Genomic DNA, 25,260 nt, shown 5'->3' with positions numbered 1-25,260 from the left:
AACTCAATTACAGATGATAGTAGCAGTTTAATAACATGGTGTTACCTCTCCGTTCTCCAGAGGGTGGATCTTTGAATAAAAAGATGTGCAAATGACTTCATCATCTCTGGTGTAGGATGGAGGACCTCTTCGAGGATTAATGTTGAACCTTGTCAGGCACTCTGTGTCTGTGATGGCGTAGTACTGCCAGGGATCATAGGTCACACCATCTATTGAACGCTCTAAGATCCAGTTACCTGTGGACATAAATATTGGTGAAGGAAATAATGATGAAGTGCTTCAAAAGAGGGGAAAAGAATCAATAAAAAGAATGATGGACATTCAAGACTGTGCTCGAATCACCCTACTTAAAATACATAGAAAATTGACAGAACATTCAATTACACATATTTCTTGATAGCTTGAACCACAACTGTGATATCCAACCTCCTGAACTGAATGAAAGCAAAATGAAGGTTAATCCACTTCAGTTAATGGGAAAAAAAACAACACAAAACAAATTACATGGCACTAAACAGAACACATACAAACTGCTACCAACGCCAGTTTATTAAATTAACATTAACTGATGCAGAGTCAGGACATCTTTATGATTTAAACTTGATATTGAAACATTGTATGTTTCTACATTTGTTTCAAAGTCAAAGAAACATCTGCACATAATGAACATTAAAGAATAAAGCAAAATTGCAATTAATTAAATGTGCTCTTCATCTTTCAAATTATACTGTAGGACAATCATGCGCTAGAAAGGCTGTAATTACTTTATTTAACCATTCATCAGATAAAGACTAAAAATAAGTCGGTAGCTGGCACTTCAATCACATAGTCATTGTTTTATTCTATAATCAAAGCAGTAATGTTAACACCCTAAACAGTGTGTGGATGCTTTAACACACATTATAGAGCAAGATGCTGACCTGGGCGAGGTGAGTTGGCTGCTTTTATGATCATATAGGCGATCTGGAAAACCTGAGACACAGAGAGGATAGAACAAATAAAAAACTAAAAGTCACATTGTTTGTCAGTGCAATGTCTACAATGCCGGATCTATGAAAAATATATCAAGCATGGCTATGTGCTGTCTATATTGTTCTGGGGATATGTGGGAAAAGGGTCTATTTGTTATTTGTGGGGAGAGCGTGTGTTATCTGTATATGATGTCCATGTTTTTTTTTTTTTGTTTTTTTTTTTAATGTATGCTGCCATGGAAAAAAGAACTGACTTGTGTGAAAACGATTATCCCATTGGGGACAACAAAGAACCTAAGCTAAATAGAGCTTTGGTTTCACTGATCAAACTTAGTTTACCGTTATACGGGCTTGAATAATTGTTATCAACCTTTAAAATGTCAAAAGCCCTTTTGAAAAATGTAAACAAAACAAACAGATGGAGCTTTTGAAAAGATTCGATTGGTTTACACTCACTTCCTTATGTTTCTTCTCAAGACCAGTTCAGACAAAGATTTGTGTCGAGAAGAGTTGAAACAACGCTATGAAACCTGTTTACACCGATGGGACTAGACTATTGTCTCCATGGCAACGGCTCTCTGTACTTCTGTCCTTAATTTTCAGGCTTTATTGTAGTGTATGTAATTTGTACAGTCTTAAAATATAAATGAGGCCAATTATAGTGAGATACTTGCTACAGTTGTATTTCTTTTTTAACTGTTAGACTCGTCTCATACAAACGCAGCTGTTCCTCAAACAAATGGGTTGAGGTTATCCTCACTTTCCTCTATCCAAAACTCTACCATTTCAACCAATTGACAGATTGTAAGTGACTTGACCAGCTGACCTCACTTCGGGCTTATTGGCTTTTGAAGCAGGAGACGTGCCTCACGCTCTGAAACCACTCACTGGTGACTTGATAAGCAGAGTGACACCATCATCTGAGTCGAGCAGAGACGGGACAGTTCACACACTTCCAACTCCGACCCCTTGTCTGAAAACACTCCTTTGTTTACCCACTCACTGCTCTTTATATAAAACACACTGTTGTTTTTTCTTTAGTGAGCAATTATTTGAGATATTGAACACTCTGAATCATCATTATTTTATGGATTTTGTCAAATCACCACATTGCATTGTGGGGTTGCTAGCAGAAAACAGTCAAAATGCATCAGCATTACTTTTGCTTTGTTCCACTGGGGGAATTTCAGAGGGCACTGTTCGAAGGGTACATACAGGAAATTTGTGTTTTTTTTACGTTCACCTTTTCAATAATCAAAATAAATACTTAATTTCCCAGATTGTTTGTCAGTAAAATACAATAATCTTTGTTTAAACTGACTTTCCATCTGTTTGATCACCAATTAGACAGACATCGCGATGTAGGGCAAACGCTGACTCCCTGTGTCTCTCCACCGCCCAGTCTTTCACCCCATCCTTTCCCTCTGTGAGTATTTCTCTTGTTCTTCTCGTGATGTGGGAAGCAGTGTCATATTGCAGCAATTAGAATAGGGAGAAAGCTACTGTGTGTGTGTGTGTGTGTGTGTGTGTGTGTGTGTGTGTGTGTGTGCACATGCGTGTATGTGTGTGAGTGTATTTCAGGGTAACCTTATAGCAGTCATTCAAACCCCCTACAAAGAGTCAATGTTACCTGTATTCCCACCAAGGTTGTAATGGTGTGTGTGTGTGTGTGTGTGTGTGTGTGTGTGTGTGTGTGTGTGTGTGTGTGTGTGTGTGTGTGTGTGTGTGTGTGTGTGTGTGTGTGTGTGTGTGTGTGTGTGTGTGTGTCTGTGTGTGTGTGTCTGTGTGTGTGTGTTTGTGTGTGTAAGAGAGCTCTCGGCAGTAGCTTGTAATATGGTGACAGCTTTGGGACAGCTAGGCTGCTAGGCTCCAGCAGCTAAACATAGATGAACACAGCTAACTAATGCATAGTGTGTGTGTGTGTGTGTGTGTGTGTGTGTGTGTGTGTGTGTGTGTGTGTGTGTGTGTGTGTGTGTGTGTGTGTGTGTGTGTGTGTGTGTGTGTGTGTGTGTGTGTGTGTGTGTGTGTGTGTGTGTGTGTGTGTGTGTGTGTGTGTGTGTGTGTAGGGATTCTGTGTCATATTCTATGTTTTGATCAGATTTGGATCAGACGAGGGTGTTTTTTTTGCCGGCTGGTAAATAAATGTTTATCTGGCATCCATCCCATTTCATGTCAAGTTGGTAAGTTTATTGTGAGTTTAGGTTACATAAATAGATCATATAATCAGCCTTTGGTATACTTTCTAATGGACTAGATTCACTTTTCAAATAGATTTTTTATTTTTTTATGCTATTTGCAATTTAGAGCTTAAAGATCTAAACAGGGTGTCGACAAGTTTCATCAGGTCACATTTCAGACATGGTTAATGCAAGTCAGAACAAAGCAAATGCAATGTTATCTCACTGCGTAAAGAAGACAAATTGCACTCAATAAATTACTTAAAAACTGAGATCTGGATCGGAGATTTGATTATTCATTATTGACGTCAATTTTTAAAATGATCTTTAGCCTTAATGTAGAGCTCGGCCGATATTTGAGACCAATGCCAATATTAGAGGGAAAACATATGTAAAGGTTACTTATATGATATAGTTGATATAGTGGGCTGGTTTCTAAAACATATAACTTTATTAAAGAATATTTTTCATTATTATACATTATACTGTACATACAATTTAAAACAGTGTCAACCAATTCTAGAAAAGAACTGTGAGAAAATAAAGAATAAATACAAATTAAAGTTAAAATTTGAGGTACCTTGTTTCTAGCGGCCTTTTTGGCGGTAAGATGTAAGTGTTGGCGAGTCTGTCCTTTCAGAGCTGTCCATCTTGACATGTTCAAGGTCGCTTTGTGTGTTTACAATTACTATTATTATTATTATTTTATTTTTTTTGCTCTTTTGTAAACTTTATTGACACACATTCACCCATCTACTTCCACTCTGTCACCTATATGTTACCCTCTCAAATCCACACACACACACACACACACACATTCCTATTACACTTCTGCCTTTACTACAAGCCTGACTCAGAAGTGGGAAGTTTCCGATTTCCGATTACAAGTGAATAATAATGTTAGTGTTAATGTAATGTTAGTGACGATCTAGGCCGACAGACCAACCGCTGTCATATAAATTAATATTAATTTCACATAGTTGTCAAGCATCCTATTAGAGCAGTCTTACTAATTTGACAGGAAATAGTCATGACATGCCGGGGAGCGACTTTCTGCACAAATTTGAGCACAGCAGCCAAATGAGCACTTAAAATGTTTATTTTAATGCTCAATCAGTCCATTTAAGCCCTGTGTCCAGTATGGTTTGGTTGCCCACAACCAAATGTACTGTGAAGAATCCATTTCGTCACAGCGTGATTTGGACACAGAGTGACAGCGGTTTTACTGAGCAGCTGGTGTTTATAGGCCATTCACATGGAAACGTGTTAAAAATTTCTCTGGCCTGATAAACTGGCATCAAACCCCCTTTCTAGTTGGTGCTCCTGCTAATTATAACAGGATTCGCACACAAAACAGACAGATCAGAGACAAAGGAATAAGATCTCCATGAGAAAGAAATAATTGAAAAAGACAAATTAATCATTGAGCATTTTGGGATTCAGACAAACAAACATACGGTACAGACACTCAGGTGAATATGCCGTCAGAGCAGCAGACATGGTATGCAGACTCGTTAAGATTTACTGTCACTTCAAGAGGAAATGTGTTAACATCTCACTGGACTAATAAAGGAGCTTTGGCCCAGAAATAGTGTGAATCATCTAGCATCCCTGACTGCCAAGCTTGCAGTCAAATAAGCAGGAGATATTCACTGGAGCCACACAGTCATCTTATCGCAAGATCGTTCTGCTTTTCCACTGAGCTGCCACTAAAAACAATTTGGGGAGATGCTGCAGTATTTTGAATGACAGTCTCTTGACAGCTCTGCAGCAAACACATTAGCATAGAGTTCAATCTTAAACCAAATTGCAGGAAAAATAATGTGAAATGTAAAAAACTGAACAGACCAAGTATTGTGTTTTTAACATTGTCTTGAAAAGTGGAGAGGCTGCATGGGAGTGCCTTTGGCTAAAATGGAGAAATGTATTGTTGTGTAACAAAAATCTATGTGAAATCTATTCTCTTTAAGTCTGCCTCTCTGTCTGAACAGCCGAAAACACAGTTACACGCACAGAAAATAAAATATATGTACAAATGAACATGCTCGCTCACAGACTTGGTTGTAATTTAGCCTTAAGCTTTTTAAATAGGCTTTAGTCTGTACAGAACACCAGATGCTGCAATCGCTCCCACATTCTTGCTTTGGCCAGAGTTACTGTCAAACAATGAACAAAGTTTCATTGGGAGGGATGACTCATTTACCTCCACTCTGTTACGAATAAAGACATTTCTTGTGGCCTCAAAAGCTCTGCTCACATATTGTTCTCATATTCCTTATTATATAAAGAAAAAAGATATATAATAGTTTGAGGTATGATTTCCATGGCAAATTACAATAAGCAATGTTTAGCACACAAAATGTCTCAGAGAAAATGTATATGTGCAGTGTTCATCCAAGCATATATGGACCACAGCTTTAACTACGGAAGGTAAAGTTTTTCAGCGAGTCCTTATAACGACTGATTGATCTTTGTGTGTTTATGTCCAAAAGCTGTGTGATTGAATGTGGCTTTTTAATGATATTTGCACCATTTTGGGATATTTAGAACTCACTGCACTGCAGTTTGTGTGAACGACTGGTAGGTGAAATGGTCGAGTCTCATAGAGCAGTTACGTCAGTCAGTCGAACAACAATGAGGGAAAGTAGAAAGAAAGGACAGAGCAGTGCTAACAAGACAAACAAACTCCAGCTGTGTTTTTTTTTAATAATGAATCCATCAACGAGACAAAAAGTCAGATATCATTTTTAGACCGGTAACTCCAGAAATGTCTTGTTGCCTCAAAGCTCAAAGTATTACCTTATATGTAACCTTAAGATTAGTGCTGATCTAAAAGACTGGTTATGTGTGTCTGGCTCATAACGTATGCAATTAAGCATATTCATAAGTCTATGGGACTGTTCAATATGATCTGAAGCTGGGAGTCAAGATTAAGACAGAATAACACAAGAATGTAAACAGCCACATTCAATTTAACAGCACTAAATGCAGAAGAAAGGAGAATGTCCCTTTAGGAGCAACAAAGTATGATAGAAGTCGTTTTTCCACTGCATTGACCTTAATTAACTTGTCCTTTTTTGTCTTTTCAGTTAGCAAAACTTGTGGCTAGTACCTGGTATTTGCGGTTGCAAGCAAAATGAGGGGAGGTGACTGATTACATTCTTCAAAAAAGTATTTTATGGACATGCACAGATTTAGTCCCTCTCTGGTCGACAAATGTTGATCACAGATTTGAATAGTTTGGCTTCGGCAGTTTTGGTACATATTGTGCCTAAAACAAATCATTTCCAAATGCATGTGTGTGCATGAACAAGTTCTTGGTGAATTCAAGGTAGTAATTTAATATGTGACATGTATGCATTTGTGTGTCTGTCCATATATATGTGTGTATATTGAGGTATTTAGCTGTGGATAATGACAGCACTTTGACTGAAAGCCTCTTTCAGGCCCCCGATCCCTCTGCCAGGTTCCCCCTCCCGCTCTCAGAGAGCAGAGCCAGTGCATGATTTGACCACGTTGGACAAACTGCCCATCAATCAAACTGGCCGCTGCATTTCCATAATAACGGCAATTGAACTGAATGAAGCTGACAAAAGATTGTTGCCATGGCATGGCAAGTTTAACCCCTTATGGTGAAGTAGTCCTAATACATTTACTAGTAATTTCTTAATCTATATGCATGCTACTGCTTAGGCCTTCGGCAACACAAGACTTCACACATCGGAGACGCACAGGTGGAAAACTTTTAGTTTGATATGCAATGACTAAAGGTATAACAGCCCTATAACAATAAGAATGAAATAAAAATAAAAACTATTTAAACCTTAGAAAAAAGAATTTAGAGAATAAGACAACACATTTTCACATGGTTTTTTTGGGACTACCCTTTCATTTCGAAATATTGGAAAGAAATTAAGGCGACTGTGGAGGAAATTCTGAAAATAGTGATTCCATCAGAATTTGTGACTTTATGTCTGGGATTAGGACCGGACACTGCGAAGGGGTCTGAAAACAAATGTATTTATAATATCTTATTAATAGCGAGTAAGAAAGCAATCACAAGGAAATGGTTGGCAAAAGATTCTCCTACAGTTGGGGACAGAATCAAAGTGGTTAAGGATATTTTTATAATGGAGAAGCTAACATTTACTCTCTGGGCTGGAACAAGATACGTTTTTAGAGTTACTGGAAAACCTGGATAAACGTTATAGCAACTTTAAGCCAAGATACTGGGTAATATCATAAACCCCCCTAGTTTTTGACTCCACTTATCTGGTTCATTTTTCTTTCTTTGGTTCAGCAAATAGAGAGTTACACATGTAAACAGCAAACTCTAAGGGTTCCAGTGAAATCATCGGCCTTGTGCACGCCGTCACTAGAGGTTAAATAACTGGATCTCATCACCAGACCTTTGGATTGAACTGATGAAGCCTCTTGAACCGTCTTGAAAGACAAACAACCAAGTCCAGTTGATTACGACTTAAATTTCTTTGGGGATAACGATGACCTGGACAAATGAGAACATTTACAATCTTAAACCGCAAAGTGTTTTACCCAATTTAATACTGACATTTATGTGGTGTATTTTGCAGTCGCACGAGAAGAGTTATGAATGAGGAAAGGTACATATGAAACAGACAAATGTATTATCTTATAGTCGTTCTTGCCTATCTTATTTATTGCTGTACATTTACCTTTTTTATTTACTCTGTTTCTATTTTTGCAATTATCACTACCACTCTTATTTTTTCAGTCTTATCAGTCTAGTCCGGAAACGATGTGGTACTGTGATAGGAATTTTTCTTTCCTGATTAATGACGTGTTTACATACATAAGAGCAACATGTATTTTAATAATATTAAAAAGTATAATAATAAAAAAAAGAATTTAGGAACTAATCTCTCACAAAGAGAAGAAATGGTTTGAATCCCTCTTTATCTCTGCAGAGGATTTTATTTTGACTGTCGAGTGTGATGCAAAATTACAATTGAAGAATTCATCTAAAAGTGATGGAGAACATTTACAGACTTCAACTGCCACTCTCTCTCTCTCACACACAGACACAACACACACACACACACACACACACACACACACACACACACACACACACACACACAGACCCTCAGCTCCTTCTCTCTCATTATTTAGTCTTTCCGTCCAGAGAGGCTCAACAATAACAAGAGAGGAAATGAGGGTGGTGATGTCACAGACGATAACCGCACACAGACACACTGTCATTCTCCAAGTGAGATGACTAAGGTCGCAAGGGAAATTCAGCACGCTGGAGGGTAAATAGGTTTCCGTTGGACTAATCGAGACTCACACGTGTATGCATACACACAAAACACCCACTGAAGAATGAGGCGATCAAACAAACACAAACATGCACTGAGATTATTGGCAGTGACTATACAGTCAATTGTTGTTTTTTTATGCTGTTATCTCAAGAGTTTACTATCCTGATAAAACTGGTGTTGTTATCTAAAGCTAAGGAAATCACAAAAACATGAGCGCTACCTTTTAATATTAACGTTGATAAGGGATCAGTGGCCTGTAGTACGAAGCCAGTTCAACATACCCAAGATCTCTTTTAGTTATCTGGCTTCACCTGCCTTAACATCCACCGTCGGATGGTGCTCCAAAACCAACGGTGCAGCATAAGTTACCACAGAGATGAACCCCTAAGAAATAAACCACTGTTGAGGACGGAAAACCCAGGTTTAACTCTGAAGTCACGTCGCTAAACACAAATCCTGCTTTGTAGTACCAGCCGCTGGAGTTCAAACGGCTCAGATTGAGCTCACAGTAACAAACCTGGTGAAGTCGGCAGAAGAATGTGTCTTAAAAGAACTGCAATTTGTTTCTAAATACCGTGCATGTAGAAATTACATTAAAAGTACTTAACTTGTTCTGAACTGCTAGAAAAAATACATGAATATTTTCTGGCAATGATTGAGTTGACGACATCTCTGACTACATACGGACACAAAATCAAGTATTTTTACAGCATCAATTTAGAGGTATTTTTAAGTCACGTCAGCTTGATCTGAGCCGTTTGAATGCATCTAACACAAATGTCACTATACACTGCACTACAGTTGTTGGTCAGCTGATTTGACTGCAGTGCCCAACAGCATGGCACTCCTATTCTCTGATAGACAATAGTGATGGGCATAAGAATTTTTTTCCCAGATCGAGTAATGCATGAAGAACTTGATCGATGTTTAGAAAGCATCTCCTGTGTCATGACAGCAAGCAAGCATCCGACCATTGCATCACATGAACGCTCATTATCTACAGTCAATCAGGTGAATATGCACAGAATGGGTGGAACAAGTTGTAAAATATGCTCCTGTAAAATCTACATTTCCCGTGCACCTGTGCCACGCAGGCGCACAGACGCGCACACAGACGTGCACAAACATGCGCGCACACACACTCTTCTGTGTGTCTTCTGCATTGGAGTTGGTTGGGTCCAAACATTTGATAATATATAAAGAATCTGAACTATCGCCATTGAACCAGTTAACTGTTAAATAAAAACATGTTTGGCACCGTGTGTTCAGGTTGACAACTCTTCATGGACCACTGAGATGCAAGATGGCTTTTTCGCTAAAATAGTTACACATAATACAATACTGTGAACACGTCGAACACGGCCATTACATTAGCATGACTGTAAGAGCCAGTGAAAAAAAGTACACTGGTATTAAAAAAGCTTTTAAAGAAGCTGCTCATGAAGAATGGAACAAGGGGAAGTATTTTTTTATACTCTCTAGTCTTTATTCAGCTTTTAATTCATTCTGCTATACATCTCTATGAAAGTTCAAGAGGATAAGAGCAAGAATGGTGTGTGTGTGTGTGTGTGTGTGTGTGTGTGTGTGTGTGTGTGTCTGTGTGTGTGTATGTGTGTGTGTGTGTGTGTGTGTGTGTGTGTGTCTGTGTGTGTGTGTGTGTGTATGTGTGTGTGTGTGTGTATGTGTGTGTGTGTGTGTCTGTGAGAGAGACCATTTAGAAGTGTATGTATATATTCTGCAGCTGCACCACTGTGCTGAAAAGTGTGATTGATGGGCCTGAAGTCATTAACATGTCAAGCTCCTCTACTTCCTGGCCAGAGATATAATTATATTCTGCATATGCAATGGTTGTTATCAAAATAAATAAATAAATACATTTCACCTCAGTTTCGCCTCTCACCATTTTACGGTTCTTTCTCTGCCTCTAAATTAAATTCAACTCAATATGGACAACGGGAGGCGGACCTGAAATAGTTCAACATTCACTTGTTACATTAGTATTCAGATCTATTCAGAAGACATAATTCAAAACTTTGCTTATTTGTATTATAATTTTTTGGGTCTTGTTTTGTTTACTGCAACTCATTGCACTGACAATGAGCTGCTTTGATTTTGAATTTTAAGGGATAGTGTAGACTTTTTAAGTGGGGTACTTATCCGAGTTGACCCCCCTCTACTACCTCGTACAACCCCAAAAAGTCCAAACTATCCATGTAATTCATAGTTATAGAAGTTATAAATATAGTATAGAAGGTATATATATATATATATATATATATATATATATATATATATATGGAAGAACAAGGTGTTAATAGTCTCAGATTTGTTTGATTCTGAGGGCATCTGCTTTTTTTTTAATTAAGCCAGTTGCAAAAATGGGGAGTTTCTGTTCTTTTCACATCTAGCCAGTTACATCTTTGGAAGACGTGACATTTTAGGACGTAGGAGTGTGCAAATAATGCTGTTTGGTAGTTGGTGGAATCTTTATTATCATATAAGCTGCAGCAGCAGATGAAGTTATGGCTTTTTTTACGCTGTTGCATCTTAATGCCTTTATAAACTTTGTCAGGTCTACCTTCACGATGACAAGATACAGTGAGTCAGTTTTAATGCTCAGATATTAGTTTCAGGTTTTGAGTTTTGCCTTTTAGATGCTATGTAGTAAAATATCCATTTCTTATATAGCCTGTAAAATGGTGTTAAATAGACAACATTTATATAGCACTTTCATCCAAAGTGCTTAAGAATGTACCTGTTATTCTCCTATTGAAAGTTTGTTTTAATGAACTATACATATATCCAACTGCACTGTGGCTTTGTGTCCCGTTAATTTCTCTGTTTATTTATTTTTCCTCTGTATGTCTCTTTCATTGTCCCTCATTGATGTTCCATCATCGTTTTTCTCCACTTTCCTTTGCTAACTCTACTTTTTTGAGAAATGTAAGGAATATCTGCAGTGCATTGTGTGCAGAGACAGAAAAGATGAGACAGTGATAAAGATCTCGACCCAGTTTCAATGCCACACCGTTCAAACAGCAGTTTGACTCCTGACCGCAAAAAAGGATATTCATTTAAATGAGTACGTAATTACTGCTAATTTGTGTTGCTTCCAGGATTTTGTTATCATTGTTGCTTTTTTTTTCGTAGAATATTTTCCTTTTATTCATCTAAAATTAATCTGTTTTTAACGTAAAAGCAATATTACAAAGGCTTCTCTTAATGAACCGAGTGCTTCTCCTGAACTAAAGTCTCTAACCCTCATTAGTTTTACTCTCAAGACACCTATATAATTATACTCTGGTGGTGTAATCTGTTTAATCACACTTCTAAACCGGAGTAGATGTCCTAAATCATCCCACGCCAGTACACAGGCCCTCAATCACGGAGATTCCTGCCAAGCCTTCCAAATCAAAAATGGAAACCCAATTATTTAAAGAGTGACAAGCATGCTTATGAAATGATTCATAGCAAGTTGGTTAAACTAATTTCAGCAAAGATGAAAAAAGAGTAGGAAGCTTAATTCTTTAGTTAACAAAGACACATCCTTTAAGTGATTAACCAATTACAAATGGGAGTGACAACATGCAGCCTGGTGTGTTCATGTAATCTAAGGACGCACTCACACTGTCTGCCCGTACCGTGCCCCGGGCTTTAGGGTACTTGACCGTGGACGGGCCAGCTGGCCGAAGCTAGGCGCGGTTGCACTCACACTGGTCAAACGAACTAGGCCTTACCCGTAAAACCTGTTTGGGCACGGTACGGAAGGACAGTGTGAGTGCGCCCTAAGAGGACAGTGGAAGCAACATGACAGAAAAGCAGCATGGTGGCAGTAAGTGTCAGGATAAAGAGAAGGTTAGACCTTTCTGATCCTTGTTATGTAGAGACAAGATCAAGGACAGTCCATAAAAATGTACTTGGACAGCAGACCAAACAAAGAAGGGCAGTGATATTGTGACCAACATATTGTTCATTTGATGACATTGCGCGCTCATGTGACCAGAAATGATATATTTGATTTAAGGAGTGTAGCTAATGGAAGTTGGTTGGAGGCCTTAAATGTTGGTAGGCCTCTAGCTAATATTCTTTTTATTAATCTATTAATGCAATAGTTTGTTAACAAACTGCCACAAGATGATAAAAAAACAAAACAAACAAAAAAACATGTATCATGTCAACACTTCCAAATTTATGATTTTAAGCAGAAAAAAAGAGAAAATAATTCTAAGCTGCGAAATGGCCTCAGGCCAAGCAATATTATCATACTATTGTTGTGTTATCTCACAAAAAGTCCTGGGTTCAAACACCAGCCACCTGGTCTTGCTGTGTAGAGTCACAGTTCATTTGAAACTCAAAATTGTCCGTATGGAGTGATGTATAGTGAATGTTTTTTGTGTATATATGTCTGTTGCTTTGGGCATCTTCAGGTTCTGTGTCACCACCAACTGGCCTCTACTGGAGACCCAAGGTTGGTGGGCCAGAAGAGACACCCTTGGCAGCAAATACAGGCAAATGTGATACTATTATGATTATATTATTTTTTCTTTCCATAATTCTACCACTGGAAAATATACCTTATTAAGGGTAAACAATCACTCCTTGAAAACGTTTGTGGTCCTTTTAAACAATATCTATAGAACATGATCTAAGTAATGTGAAGGGTGTGCCGGGCAAGGTTACTATGTATTCTGTTCCCTTGTGAAATAATAAATAATTAAAGTATGGCATGAAAATAAGTTCTTTCTCCTTGTTGATTTGCATGTTATTGTGATGCTTGTTGTTGTTGTTCCCTTTTTGTTCTTTATTTGTTGTTGGAAATTATGTGGTTTGAAAATGAAGAATACAAATATTGATGTTGAAAAATTATGATGAATTACCACATGTATGTTTTGTCCTAATTTTCTCCTATCATTCTCTTCTTTGACAAAAAAAACACTCAACTATAATCAACTTGACTTAAACTAAACCAATTATTTCTTTTTTATGTTTTTGATGCTGTTAAACGAACTTTGATAAACAGAAAAGGTTTGTAGTTTTCCTCATCGCAGACAATGGAGGCTGTGGTCACGTTGATTCATGGCCGTTACAGTGGATTCCAGCAACGACGAGTCACCATTAAAATCCTTTGCAACCGACATAAATCCAGGGCGACCACGGCTGTCATTCTTTGTGAGGAAGGAGCCAACAGTCAATGCTACAGGGAGTGAATGTGTCAAACTCAGAAGTATTAGTCTAAGGTTGGGGTAAGCCTCTCCAGGGAATGTCTGGAAGTCAATACAATATAATATAACATGTTTGTGTGTGTGCCTACCTGTTTTAAATCGAGAGTGATCGTCACATAGTGGTACTCCATTCCATTCTTGATAGAGGGACTTTGCCACCAGCGGTTGGTGCCATCTATGGCATAATCTATAGGGTGTTGTTCTGCGCACACACACACACACACCACACACACACACACACAGAAAAAAGAGAGAGGACATATCAATTTCATTCTAATAAATTGTATATATTAAAAAAATATTTTTAGTTTGTTCTGAGGGGAAAAACTGTTCATCTTTACTCCTTTTTTAAAAAGAAAATTCTGGCATTTCAACTACTCAAGGCCAAATATCAAAAGCACATTTTCTACCTTGTAAAAGAAAAAAATAATGGATTTTCTTTCCAGATTTTTTTCAGATGATTATATGTCACTTCTGAATAATAAATAAAATATCACCGTATTTGCAGAATCTTCTCCTGGATGCTATAATAACGCACAATATATTTAATAGAACAGGAAGAAAACACATTCTTAGTTTATCATATGGCAAAGGTTATTACGTTTATGTATGATGTGTGTATTGGATTGTTTGTGTGTAGGAGAGTATTTTTAAATGGAGATGTGATGTTTCAGGTTGAACTGCAGCTGTCAATCACTGGGCTATTTATGTGTGACATTTCTTTTAAAAAACCATGGCAACTATCGCTGGCAAAATGAAGGAGCACTATATCCTTTGGTAAAAGGTCTCTATCTCCTCTCTTAGTAACAGCGTCCTTCCTCTCCCCTCATTTAGTCATAAATCAACATTTTGGGAAATACATATATATTTCTTTTGAGAGTTGGAGAGGATAGATACCAATCTTACATCAGCCCATTAAATCTCAACCAAGGGTCAGTAAACTGTTAGCTTAGCTTAAAGACTGCAAACAGGTGGTAGTCTGGCTCTGTTTAAAGGTAAAATAAAAACACCAACCATCACCTTTGAAGCTCACTAACTAACATAATATACATTGTTTATTATGTACAAAAAGTGAAGTGTAAAAACAACATAACCTAAATTTTAGATGAGAATAATGAGGTACGACATGTTAATCACTGAGCTTTGGTCCCGGAAGGCAAATTGTTTTTCCCTCAGAACAGGACCAAAATAGCCATTTAACCTTGCATCCGTTCAGCTAAGCTAAGTTAAGCCAACCGTCTCCTGTGACCAACTTCATATTGGACCGACAGATATGACAGCGGTATCCATCATTCAGCAAGACCATAAATAACCGTATTTCACAAAATGTGGATCTGGTCCTTTAACATTGAGCAACTCCCGATTGCTCATGTTAAATACTTCTTAGATCTTACACCTCTTCCTAACATCAGCGAGCAAGCGAGCAAACTCCCCCGGAGCGATGTCACAGTGCGAGGAGGAGATGATTGATGTGATTTCTCCCTTTGCAAATGAGCAGGTGTCTAAGTTATTTATTCATAACTAACGTCATTTTCTTAAGTTTTAATCAAAAAGGGCGCTGTGTGGATCAATCAAGACGTGCCACTTCTCAAACTCGTAAATTACTCTCTCCATTTATACTGACTCCTGACTAGAGGGCGTGGGGGTGAGGTTGTGCAGGAGCTGCAGGAGAGAGAGGTGTGGGTGTGACTCATGAGAGCAGTGCCATGTGGAGCAAGTATGCTAAACTTCACAAAATACAGAGCCAGGGGAGGCGTTTTTCTTTCAAATAAGCGACACTTGCTATCTTCATTGGACTTGAACCAATCTGATATTTTTTTGTTTGGATCGCGTGAAGATAGGAAAAGGTGTTAGTTATATTATATTCCATTTTCACCTCACTCTTGTCAAGCTTTCCCTTCTCTCCTTTTTCATCCCCTTTTTGCAGAAGCGCATCCTATTGTTCTTTTTCCTCTCCTCCTGGTTGCCTAACTACCTGATTAGTATTGAGCAAAGCTAGCTAAGCAAGTAACAAAAGCTAACTAGCTTCATTAGCTGACTGACTGGCTGGTTAATCTGTCTTTCTTCTTTCTTTCCTTTATTGTCCACAATGTGGAAATGAGTCTTTGGCTTCAACACCATTAATGACTGACTGACTGAATGCTTGACTGACTAAATGATTGGTTGGTTGTGTGAAGTGAACTGACTCACTGATTGATTGACTAACTGACTGTCTAGTTAGCTGTTTGAATCATGATCGCAGGCTAATTTTGTATTGTCATCTTGTCATGTCGCAATCGATTCCTCGGTTCATTCAGTAATTATCATTTCAGACAAAATGAGTAGTTATCTGGCTGATGTGGCACAAATTAACGAATCTAGCAAGATTAATGATTGTAATTACCATGACTATACGTCTTGTGAAGGGTGTGTGTGTCTGTGTGATTCTTTCTTACCAAATGGTTTTGTACTCCTTTGGTTGCAGATCCGACACTGAGGGTTTCTAACCGGCTGGCCTGGCACATGTTCCACCAGCTTACAGAACATCTCTGGACCCAGTGAACCACAGGTAGCATTAGCGGATATATCTGCCATGGACGCCAGGTTCAACACAGCCGGGAACAGTCCTGGAAAGAAAACACACAGTGAACTACATACAAAATAGACAATGGAACCGTTATTATTATTACTGACTTCTGATGGACATACAGATGAAGCAGACTATTTAAAGTCTGATATTTGGCGAAATTCACTTGTTTATGCTTGACATACGCAGATGAAGTGGATATCAATCTTCTCATTTAGCTATATGTAAACATATACATGTGGTAGTAGTTATGTGTCGAAAGTCATTTTAAAAGACGCTACTATAATAATTTATAACCTTAGCTGTGCTTGTTTCTACTATTCTGCTGTAATAACTGCCATAACATATAAGTCATATTCACATTACTATAGATATTATTATAGTTACTGGAAGTGTGTCTGTGTCTGTCTTTGTGTCTGTCTTTGTCTTTCTCTGTCCATCTGTCCGTCTTTTCTCTCTTTCTCTCTCCTTTTCTTCCTCCCCAACCGGGGCAGACAGATGTCCGTCCTCCACAGAGCTGGGTCTGTCTGATGTTCCTGCCTGTTATAGGGAAGGTTTTCGTTGCCACCGTACTCTACGGGGGAATTGTTTGGTCTATGTTTATCATATATGAGTCATAGTCTGGTCTTTACCTAGTTTGTAAAGTGTCCTGAGATAACTTTTGTTATGATTTGGCACTATAAATAAAATTGAATTGAATTCAATTCAATTGAATTCTTTTTAAACATCTCCTCTCCTGCAAGCTGCTCGTTATTCCCTTCTTCTCGACCCATGTTTGTTGATCTGTTGCCTCGGACATGTATCTTACCTGTGAGTTTTAATGTTGTTTGTATTGTTTATGATGTTTATGGACTAGGTAGCTGCAAATGAATTGCCCTTCTTGGGATAAATAAAGTAGTCTGAACCTGAATCTAATCACAGGTCCTCAAGTCTAGTCAGAGCCGTTTAAAATTAGGTCACACTGGCTTTTTTCTTCAAAGCAAACAATCGCTAAAATGCAGTACAGAAGAGGTTATTAGAAACTGGATGTTCCAAACTCCCTCTTCTTTGTGCAAAGGTTTTTTTTATTTTTTATTATTGCAATTACAGTCAGTATCTCTGTGTAGTCTTGTTCTGAGTGAGCCAGCGAGCAGTTCTATGGCTGTTGTTGAGGTTATGAGTAATTGGTGTGGAACATGAGGGGGAGGGCAGGTGTTTTATACCATCCAAGTTAGTTAATCTGGGTGTATTTTTGGTGCAGTCTAATGCAGTTAACATCATTTACCCTTCACAGATAGCGAGAGCCATATTCACTTTATCTTTGGATAAAAGAAGCATACAGAGAACAGTTTTTGGCCCGCTTTCAACTGTGCAGACGTTGGGCAGTGTAATGCTACTACATCAAAGGACTAATAATTTGCATTATGTTGCTCAAGCAAAAAAAAAAAAAAACATAATTTCCTGTCTCTGGATATTTGTCACTGCTGGAACAGAATGTAAACTTGGAGAGAACATACATTATGGAAAACAGTGCAAAGTAAACAGATTTCTTTCCAGGATATTGTTGGAAGCCATCAATAATGTTATACTATGCAAACATTACTTTGGTTTCCTCTCGAGTTCCCTCATGAGTGGTCATGGTATGCAAGAAAAAGTCTCCAAGAAGACATTAAAAGTAAAGCTACACATTTCAAAATCTCAAAATCTCGATAAGAAAAGTACTGTTGGAGCCATATGATTACCATCCTGGGTATAACTTTATATATATGTATATATAAATATATATATTATTAAACATTATTAAACAACATACGACACAATATCGCATCATATGATTTCATCACAAGACATTTCCATGGAAAGAAGATATCCAGTTCTGATCCTTGCATGTTATGTTCATTTTGCACCAAAATGAGAAATGCTCAATAATTTTGTAATTTTTATATAGAATATTTATTTATAAAATTACCACAAAACATGCTTTAAATTATGAAATTATTTATATCAGGGTAGAATGTTTTGGCCATATTGCCAAGCCATATATATATATATATATATATATATATATATATATATACCGTATATACAGTACATGTATAGTAATGCACTACTGTATACAGTTGCTAAAGTGAAGGTATGAAAGTAATCTAGATACAGATCATTTTGTCATGCATCAATCTAAAACAGATACGTGCACATGTAGCTTGTGTTATCCAAAGAAGAAATAAAGGAACTGATCACTGAGCCAGAGCGCGCTAAACAAACTGATCATTATTTACGTCTCCTTGTCATCACCACACAGATGCAGCAGGAGACTGCGCACAAGTATTGGTTTCCAGCAGACTTTGCTGTGTTGTTCCCATGGTAAAATCACATTAGTCTCAGAGTGAAGGACAGGTTTGTTGGGCTTAAAGTACTGGAATGCTCAACATACTGTGCACATGGTTCACATTTCCTGTCTGGAATCTCTCTCACACACACACACACACACACACACATACACACAGACAAACACATCCACGTACTGTACAATGTAAAGTCAAATAGCCCAGTCCAGGTTTAAGGTCAACAGCTTTAATAGTTAAACAACATGTGCACTGACATACACACATAATCACAGACACATAAATGCACTGTAACTGTACAGAAATGACAAAGACAGGAAGGGAAGACCTAATGGAACGACAGAAAATGTTTAAGAAAAATACAGAGGAGTAGCACTTGTGAAAGTGTGGACGGTGTGTGTGTGTGTGTGTATGTGTGTGTGTGTGTGTGTGTGTGTGTGTGTGTGTGTGTGTGTGTGTGTGTGTGTGTGTGTGTGTGTGTGTGTGTGTGTTTGTGTGTGTGTCCAGATGAGTCCAGCTGTTTGGCCAGATGTCAACCCTGATGAACTGTGAAGAACATCTGAGACACACAGATACTCTCTCACACATGTGTACACATTCTCACACAGTACTCACAACATATCATATAAAAACACTCAAATGTCAAACGCATGCCTTCCAAGCCTCTAAGGAATGATATCTGAGAATCTGCATCACTTAGGGAGCCCACATTTCCATAACAGTGTTTTCAGAGAGGAAAAGTTCCCACTGTGTAATGACAACATGGGGTTGAATAAGCACATAGCATATACAGGTTGTGTTCCTTTGTCAAAAATCCCTTAATGTAGCTTTGAGTAAATTAGATATCAGTAGACAACAGTTAATAAGGGACCTGATTTCATAAATAACACAGATATGTCAAATTGAATATATTAAATTGAGATTTCTGTTTATGTGTTGCAATTAATGTTGTGGTACGCAAATTAGTTTCATCCATTCTTGATGTCCCTTCCCATGTTACCCAACATCATACAGTATTGACACGAAGACTATAGTGGCACATAAATCACAATGCTTGATTCCCAACTCGTTCTTAAAAATGAAACAGTCTGGAATGAAACAACTCTGCTTTTATTCAAGTTGTATCAACATCTTTTCAGTTCCATCTTTTCATTGTGGCACAGTTTTTGATGCCTCGTGATTTGGCCTCTTGAAGTCTGCTATTTAGTTCACGTCTCAAAGACTCCAGTCAGGGGAGAGCAGGTTCAACACCCTTCACTGCTTCCTTTTGTTTATTTAAATTCCCAATTTCAAAAGTTACAGCACGCAGAAGGGAAGCAAAGAGAGCAACAGCATACAAGGTCCATATATGTTACTCCCTACTGGATCTGTCCTCCAATGCACCAATTACAAGAGCAAACAAAAAGTGTGCGCCATCTTTTTGTCATGCTGCCAGCACAAGAAATCCTGTAAGTACTAGACTTCAATATAAAAAAATATCATTAAGGCCTTCTTACAAGATCAAAACAGTTGTTTTGATGAACACATTCTCGTGGTTCTTCTACTGCATACCATTTCTAACTTCTGCTTTCTGCTTCAGCCAGAAAACATCCACCTCACATCCCACATCCAGCTTATTCCTGGGTCTTGATCCACAACCTGGAACTTGGGATAAAAATGTGTGGGAGATCTGCAATCTTTAATAGTGTCATTTTACCTTGATTTAAGAAAGCTAATACCTTAAGCCTCCTATCAGTCATGCATGTCTGATTTACAGGGGTTCAAAAGGGAACTTCCTTTGTTCCAAGCGTAACCGCATGTTTTGGTTTATGCCGGTTCCATCTCTTTCAATTTATCTAGGAGTCTTAAAGCATAGTTTACCTTTTGCATGGTCACACAAGACTATTCCTTAACACATTCAAACTTTAATTAGAACAGCAAAACATCTTTGGAACAACCTGCTTTCCCAAACTAATGCAAGGAAGCAGCAACAAAGAATAACAGACGATTTAAACAAAATCTTCTTAAGATTATCATGGGTTATCACTGTCTGTGTTGGCTGTCATGGCAACTGTACTTTACTAAACATCAAAAATGATTTCTTAGGAGAATCTGACCATGTGACGCCACTTTTAGCAAACTGATAACACTCTTTCTTTTCTTGCCTTTTATGTTGAACAATGAGGTGAGATAACAGAGAAATGGAGACGGTCGGCTAAAGACGGGGTTCAGATTTCAGATTCACTGAATGACAAGGACACAATGACTGTCTGCCTTCGGCTCCACGGCTGACACACACACACACACACACACACACAGAGTCACGCACACATCTACTCAGGTTCATCACCTTCTATTCTTTTCTCTCTGCTCTGATAACCATGGTGACCTGTCTGTCTGTCTGTCTGTCTGTCTGTCTCTATCTACGCTCTGTTAACCAGACGTCTCAGCGGATTTACTGCCATACAGGCTCTAAATTATAATACTGTCAAAATATATAAGTGCACCCAGTGAAAGCTGGGCAATGTCATTGCCAAAGAAGTTGTTTCAACACCTCAACACTGATTACAAGGCAACCACCCAGGGAAAGGTGAACGATTTATGTACATTATATACTGTCACAATAATATTTCACAGAGAGTTTTCTACATTTTCTACCTGTTGGGTCATCAATCTCATCATATCTTAATAACTAATAAACCTTGTATCGCTTCTGAGAATAGCAACACCCGATATATTGTCACATCCCATTATATTATTTTTAAGATATTTGAGGATGGAAAAAGCTAAATCGGATTTTGCCAGCACCAACTAAACCTAACTTGAAGGTTCAACCTTGACCTTATCATAAGAGCCATTGACTTGGTTGGTTTTTTTTTAAGCTTTAAGGCACATTTTGTGGCCTTCATGTGTTAGTGGGCTTTGCTCCGTTGTCACCTGTTATTACATTCTGGAAAAGCCATACTTAAGTCACGTGATAAAAACCAAACTATCTAAATGACTGAGCAAACTCCGACTGATGATGTGAGATGTGGAACGCTCCTTAAAATCCAACCAAGTAAGTGGACTGGAAGTTTATTTGTTTGTCAAAGTATAAACTCTTATTTTGTCCTGTTCGTTCCCCCATCATCTGTAAATGCTTATGCCAGTTGGGGTCTCGGAGCGGATCCCAGCTGACATTGGATATAGGCGGTGTACACCCCGGACAGGTCGCCAGACTATCATAGGGCGGACATGGCCTGTTTGTGCCCTCTCACCCATTTGTTTGTGTGTTCATGTGACACAAATCCTCATCACTATCAAATCCATAGGTTCAATGTGTTACTTGTCCTTTTACCTTTGACATGTTGCGGTAAGTGTCAAGAGAAATGTTGAGTAGCACAGAGGAGTAATTCAACAGCAAAGAATACATAGCATCCCTGGACTGAACTACAACCATTTAACACGGGAATATTTTTTTAAAAAGATATGCTTTTCAATTGTGGTTAGTGAAGTTTGGACACCCTGCATTTCTACCTCCGGTTACGCACGCACTAACACATGTAGCATTTACACATGTGACGATATTGAAGGATGCCGCTCATCACTGTGGTAAGAAGGACAATAACATATCAAGATGAGAGTTAAATCTGCACTTGAGGAGAAAAAATGTCCAGATAGATAGATAGATTTCAACATGATTCAGGATGACAGCAAACTTTTGATTGTATCAAGGCTTCTTATGACATTATGAATTAAAACTTTATTTGCTTTTTCTGTCATAGTAGACGATGACTCTGCACTACTTGCCCTGCTGATTGTGTGTGTGTGTGTGTGTGTGTGTGTGTGTGTGTGTGTGTGTGTGTGTGTGTGTGTGTGTGTGTGTGTGTGTGTGTGTGTGTGTGTGTGTGTGTGTGTGTGTGTGTGTGTGTGTGTGTGTGTGTGTGTGTGTGCGTGCGTGTGTGTGTGATGGATGTGTTATTGTTGAGTTTTGAGGCTAGATGTATGCTTGATGGAATAAGAAGAAGGTTGGAAAAGACAGGATCATCTCTCTCTCTGTATCTCTCTCACCCTCCCTCCATCCAGAGTAGTTGGGGGGAAAGGGAGATATGGATGCAGAAAAAGAAAGAAAGATTGATGGAGATGGATGGAGGGATTCCCAGAGAAAGATAGAGTATTGTTTAAAAGGGTCAGTGCCAGGAGGGGAGTGAGGGATGAGACTGCGATAATCCTGTATACTCACATGCACACACAGACATAAATGCACACAGCCTTGACATGCAGAAGTGTGTGTGCATAAAAATGAACATGCAAAATGTTGAGACACATGTAACACATATAAACATTCACAAATATGTTATAAACAACAATGAATATGTACATTACACCCCCCACACTCAAATTAATTTCCACTGTAATACACCACATTTGATCGAATCAGACTTACACCCAACAAGAATATAAACACTGATCAGTCCTGGAGTCATCCTCAGCCTCATCAGGATCTTTCATGGAAAACTAATCCACTTGGTTAGCTCAGATGTTCTCTGGGATTTTAACAGTTCTAACAGGACAGAACAATTCAACGCATGTCCAAAGTTGTGAGAAAATACACTCAAAATGTGTGAACAGACAGAACAGACAGACATTTTGTCTATGCCAACACTCCAGATAATGACTTACTTATGTTGTTATGTGGAAACATCAACCTTTTTTTTTCTAGCTACTTGCTCACTGATTCTCGGTGCATTTTCGTCTTGTGTCTAAAATATCATCTATGATCCAACACAGTCCCTCCTTCAGGTTGAACAATCTTTGGTATCTACTCTGGATATATTAAATCAAGCTCACAAAGCTCCTTTCTCATCAAGAGAGTTGCAAGAACTATTAGACTAATCAATTAGAGGATCATCCATCCATCCATCCATCCATACATCTTCAACCTCTTGTCCCTATTGGGGTCACGGGGGGCTGGAGCCTATCAGCAGAAAAATCCATCGTTTTATAATTTTTCATGCAAATCACTTTGGGTTTGGACTGACATAACCAAACATTTAAAGACATTCAGAAACTGGATGTGGATGATGATGGATATGTTTCAATATTTTCCGACATTTTATAGACAAAACAATAAATCAATTAATAATAGAAAAATAGAATCAGCAGGTTAATTGCCAATGGAAATAATCATTACTTGCAGCTCTAGGGCAACAGTAATGGAATAGCGTTATGAATCACACACACACACACACAGACACACACACACACACACACACACACACACACAAACACACACACACAAATAAAGTCCCATTATCAAGAAATTGATTGGTGTTCTTGGGTTAATATGAGTAGAAAAATATGACCCCCCTATTACCAAGCATAGACATGGAGGCTGATGGCCATTTCAATTTTAACAATTTATCATTCTGTTTTTATCTTGCGGTCTTAAATCAGAACATGATTATTTTCTAAAGTTTGTATATCAAACTTTGTTTTGCTGTAACACTTGTGACTGATTGTGATTGCGATGGTAGCTTGAGTCATAACACGACTACCGTCAAAATAAGAAAATAATTGTCTGGCCTTGATGACAATAACCTCAACATTTTAAGATGACAAAGAGATAACAGTGCACATAGAGCTTAGGTAGAGAAAAGCATACTCCTGATAAAGAGCTTGATCATTAAGTATCGCCACAACAGTTCCAGACGTTAACATTATTTACCAAGGAATCAAACACACAAGGCTGCTCTCAGCATATGGGTGCAGCATTTATAAATGCAATAGAAAATATACATTATACTGTATATTTAGTTCTTTATAAGCCCCTCATCCCGAACATTATGCCAGCTTTTTCTCTGAATTGAAATGATTATTTTTCTTTTACATCAGTTGATGTCGCAATTTGAATCTAAACATTTAGTAACTAGCAGAAGTTGTCATTTCTCACCTGTAGAAAGATATTCTTGGATAATACATACATGGTGAAAAGTAAGCGTCATAACAGCAATTCTCAATGATTAAAGTTTAAACAAGAAAAATGTCTTGAATTGCTTAAAATGAAAAGGGAGTGAACCCAGGCACGACTAGCATCATTTTACAATACTCACAAATAAAAGGTTTGAATATAACGTGATAATCTTCGTCATAACATTTATTGACAAAGCTCACAGCTAGCAAACATGTTTAAAATAAGCACACACACACACACACACACACACACCCACACACACACACACACACACACACACACACACACACACACACACGGCTGTCAAGAGTTCTGTGGTTGCTGCATGCTGTTTCTATGGTAACACGGTTCATACTGACATGTTGGATAAATTAATGACTTTCCTAACTACATTTCATGGACATTGACTGGCTTTCTGCTTCTGTCACTCTCTGTCTCTGTGCCCATAAAACTTCCACATTGAAACAGTTTGTCATGTCATCTATGTTACACACTTTGTAACTGGCGCTAATGCTGTTTTGTTTTTGTTTGCTTTTTGTTTTAAACATTCATCCATAAAGGATCTAGTTGAACTTTGGAAATGTGTGGTATTTACTATATGTCAAATAGCCTAAAGGATTTTAATTAAGCCAAAACAAGATTTCTTTCAGGAAAAAAAGTTATGTGCACTGTAAAACATGCAATATAAACATGCTAAGAGGTTTACAATGACAAAACTAGCATGCGTTTTTTAAGGGGCATAATATTTACGATGTTTACAATCTTAGT

The 25,260-nt window shown here is 38.1% G+C and overlaps 1 protein-coding gene across 1 annotated transcript in view; it reads right to left on the bottom strand.

The window, feature by feature from the left end:
- lama2 (laminin, alpha 2) overlaps positions 1 to 25,260 on the bottom strand; it is a 191,723-nt gene that overhangs the window by 140,716 nt on the left and 25,747 nt on the right. Inside the window, exons 2-5 of the mRNA XM_083934459.1 lie at positions 16,106 to 16,276; positions 13,760 to 13,872; positions 921 to 972; positions 46 to 236 (exon numbers count right to left, since the gene is read on the bottom strand). Coding sequence (XP_083790585.1) covers positions 46 to 236; positions 921 to 972; positions 13,760 to 13,872; positions 16,106 to 16,276 — 527 coding nt within the window. The remainder of the gene's footprint in view (positions 1 to 45; positions 237 to 920; positions 973 to 13,759; positions 13,873 to 16,105; positions 16,277 to 25,260) is intronic.

This window comes from Echiichthys vipera (genome assembly GCF_963691815.1).
Source record: "Echiichthys vipera genome assembly, chromosome: 19".
Lineage (NCBI taxonomy): Eukaryota > Metazoa > Chordata > Actinopteri > Perciformes > Trachinidae > Echiichthys > Echiichthys vipera.
This window is presented reverse-complemented; position numbering and strand designations above follow the sequence as displayed.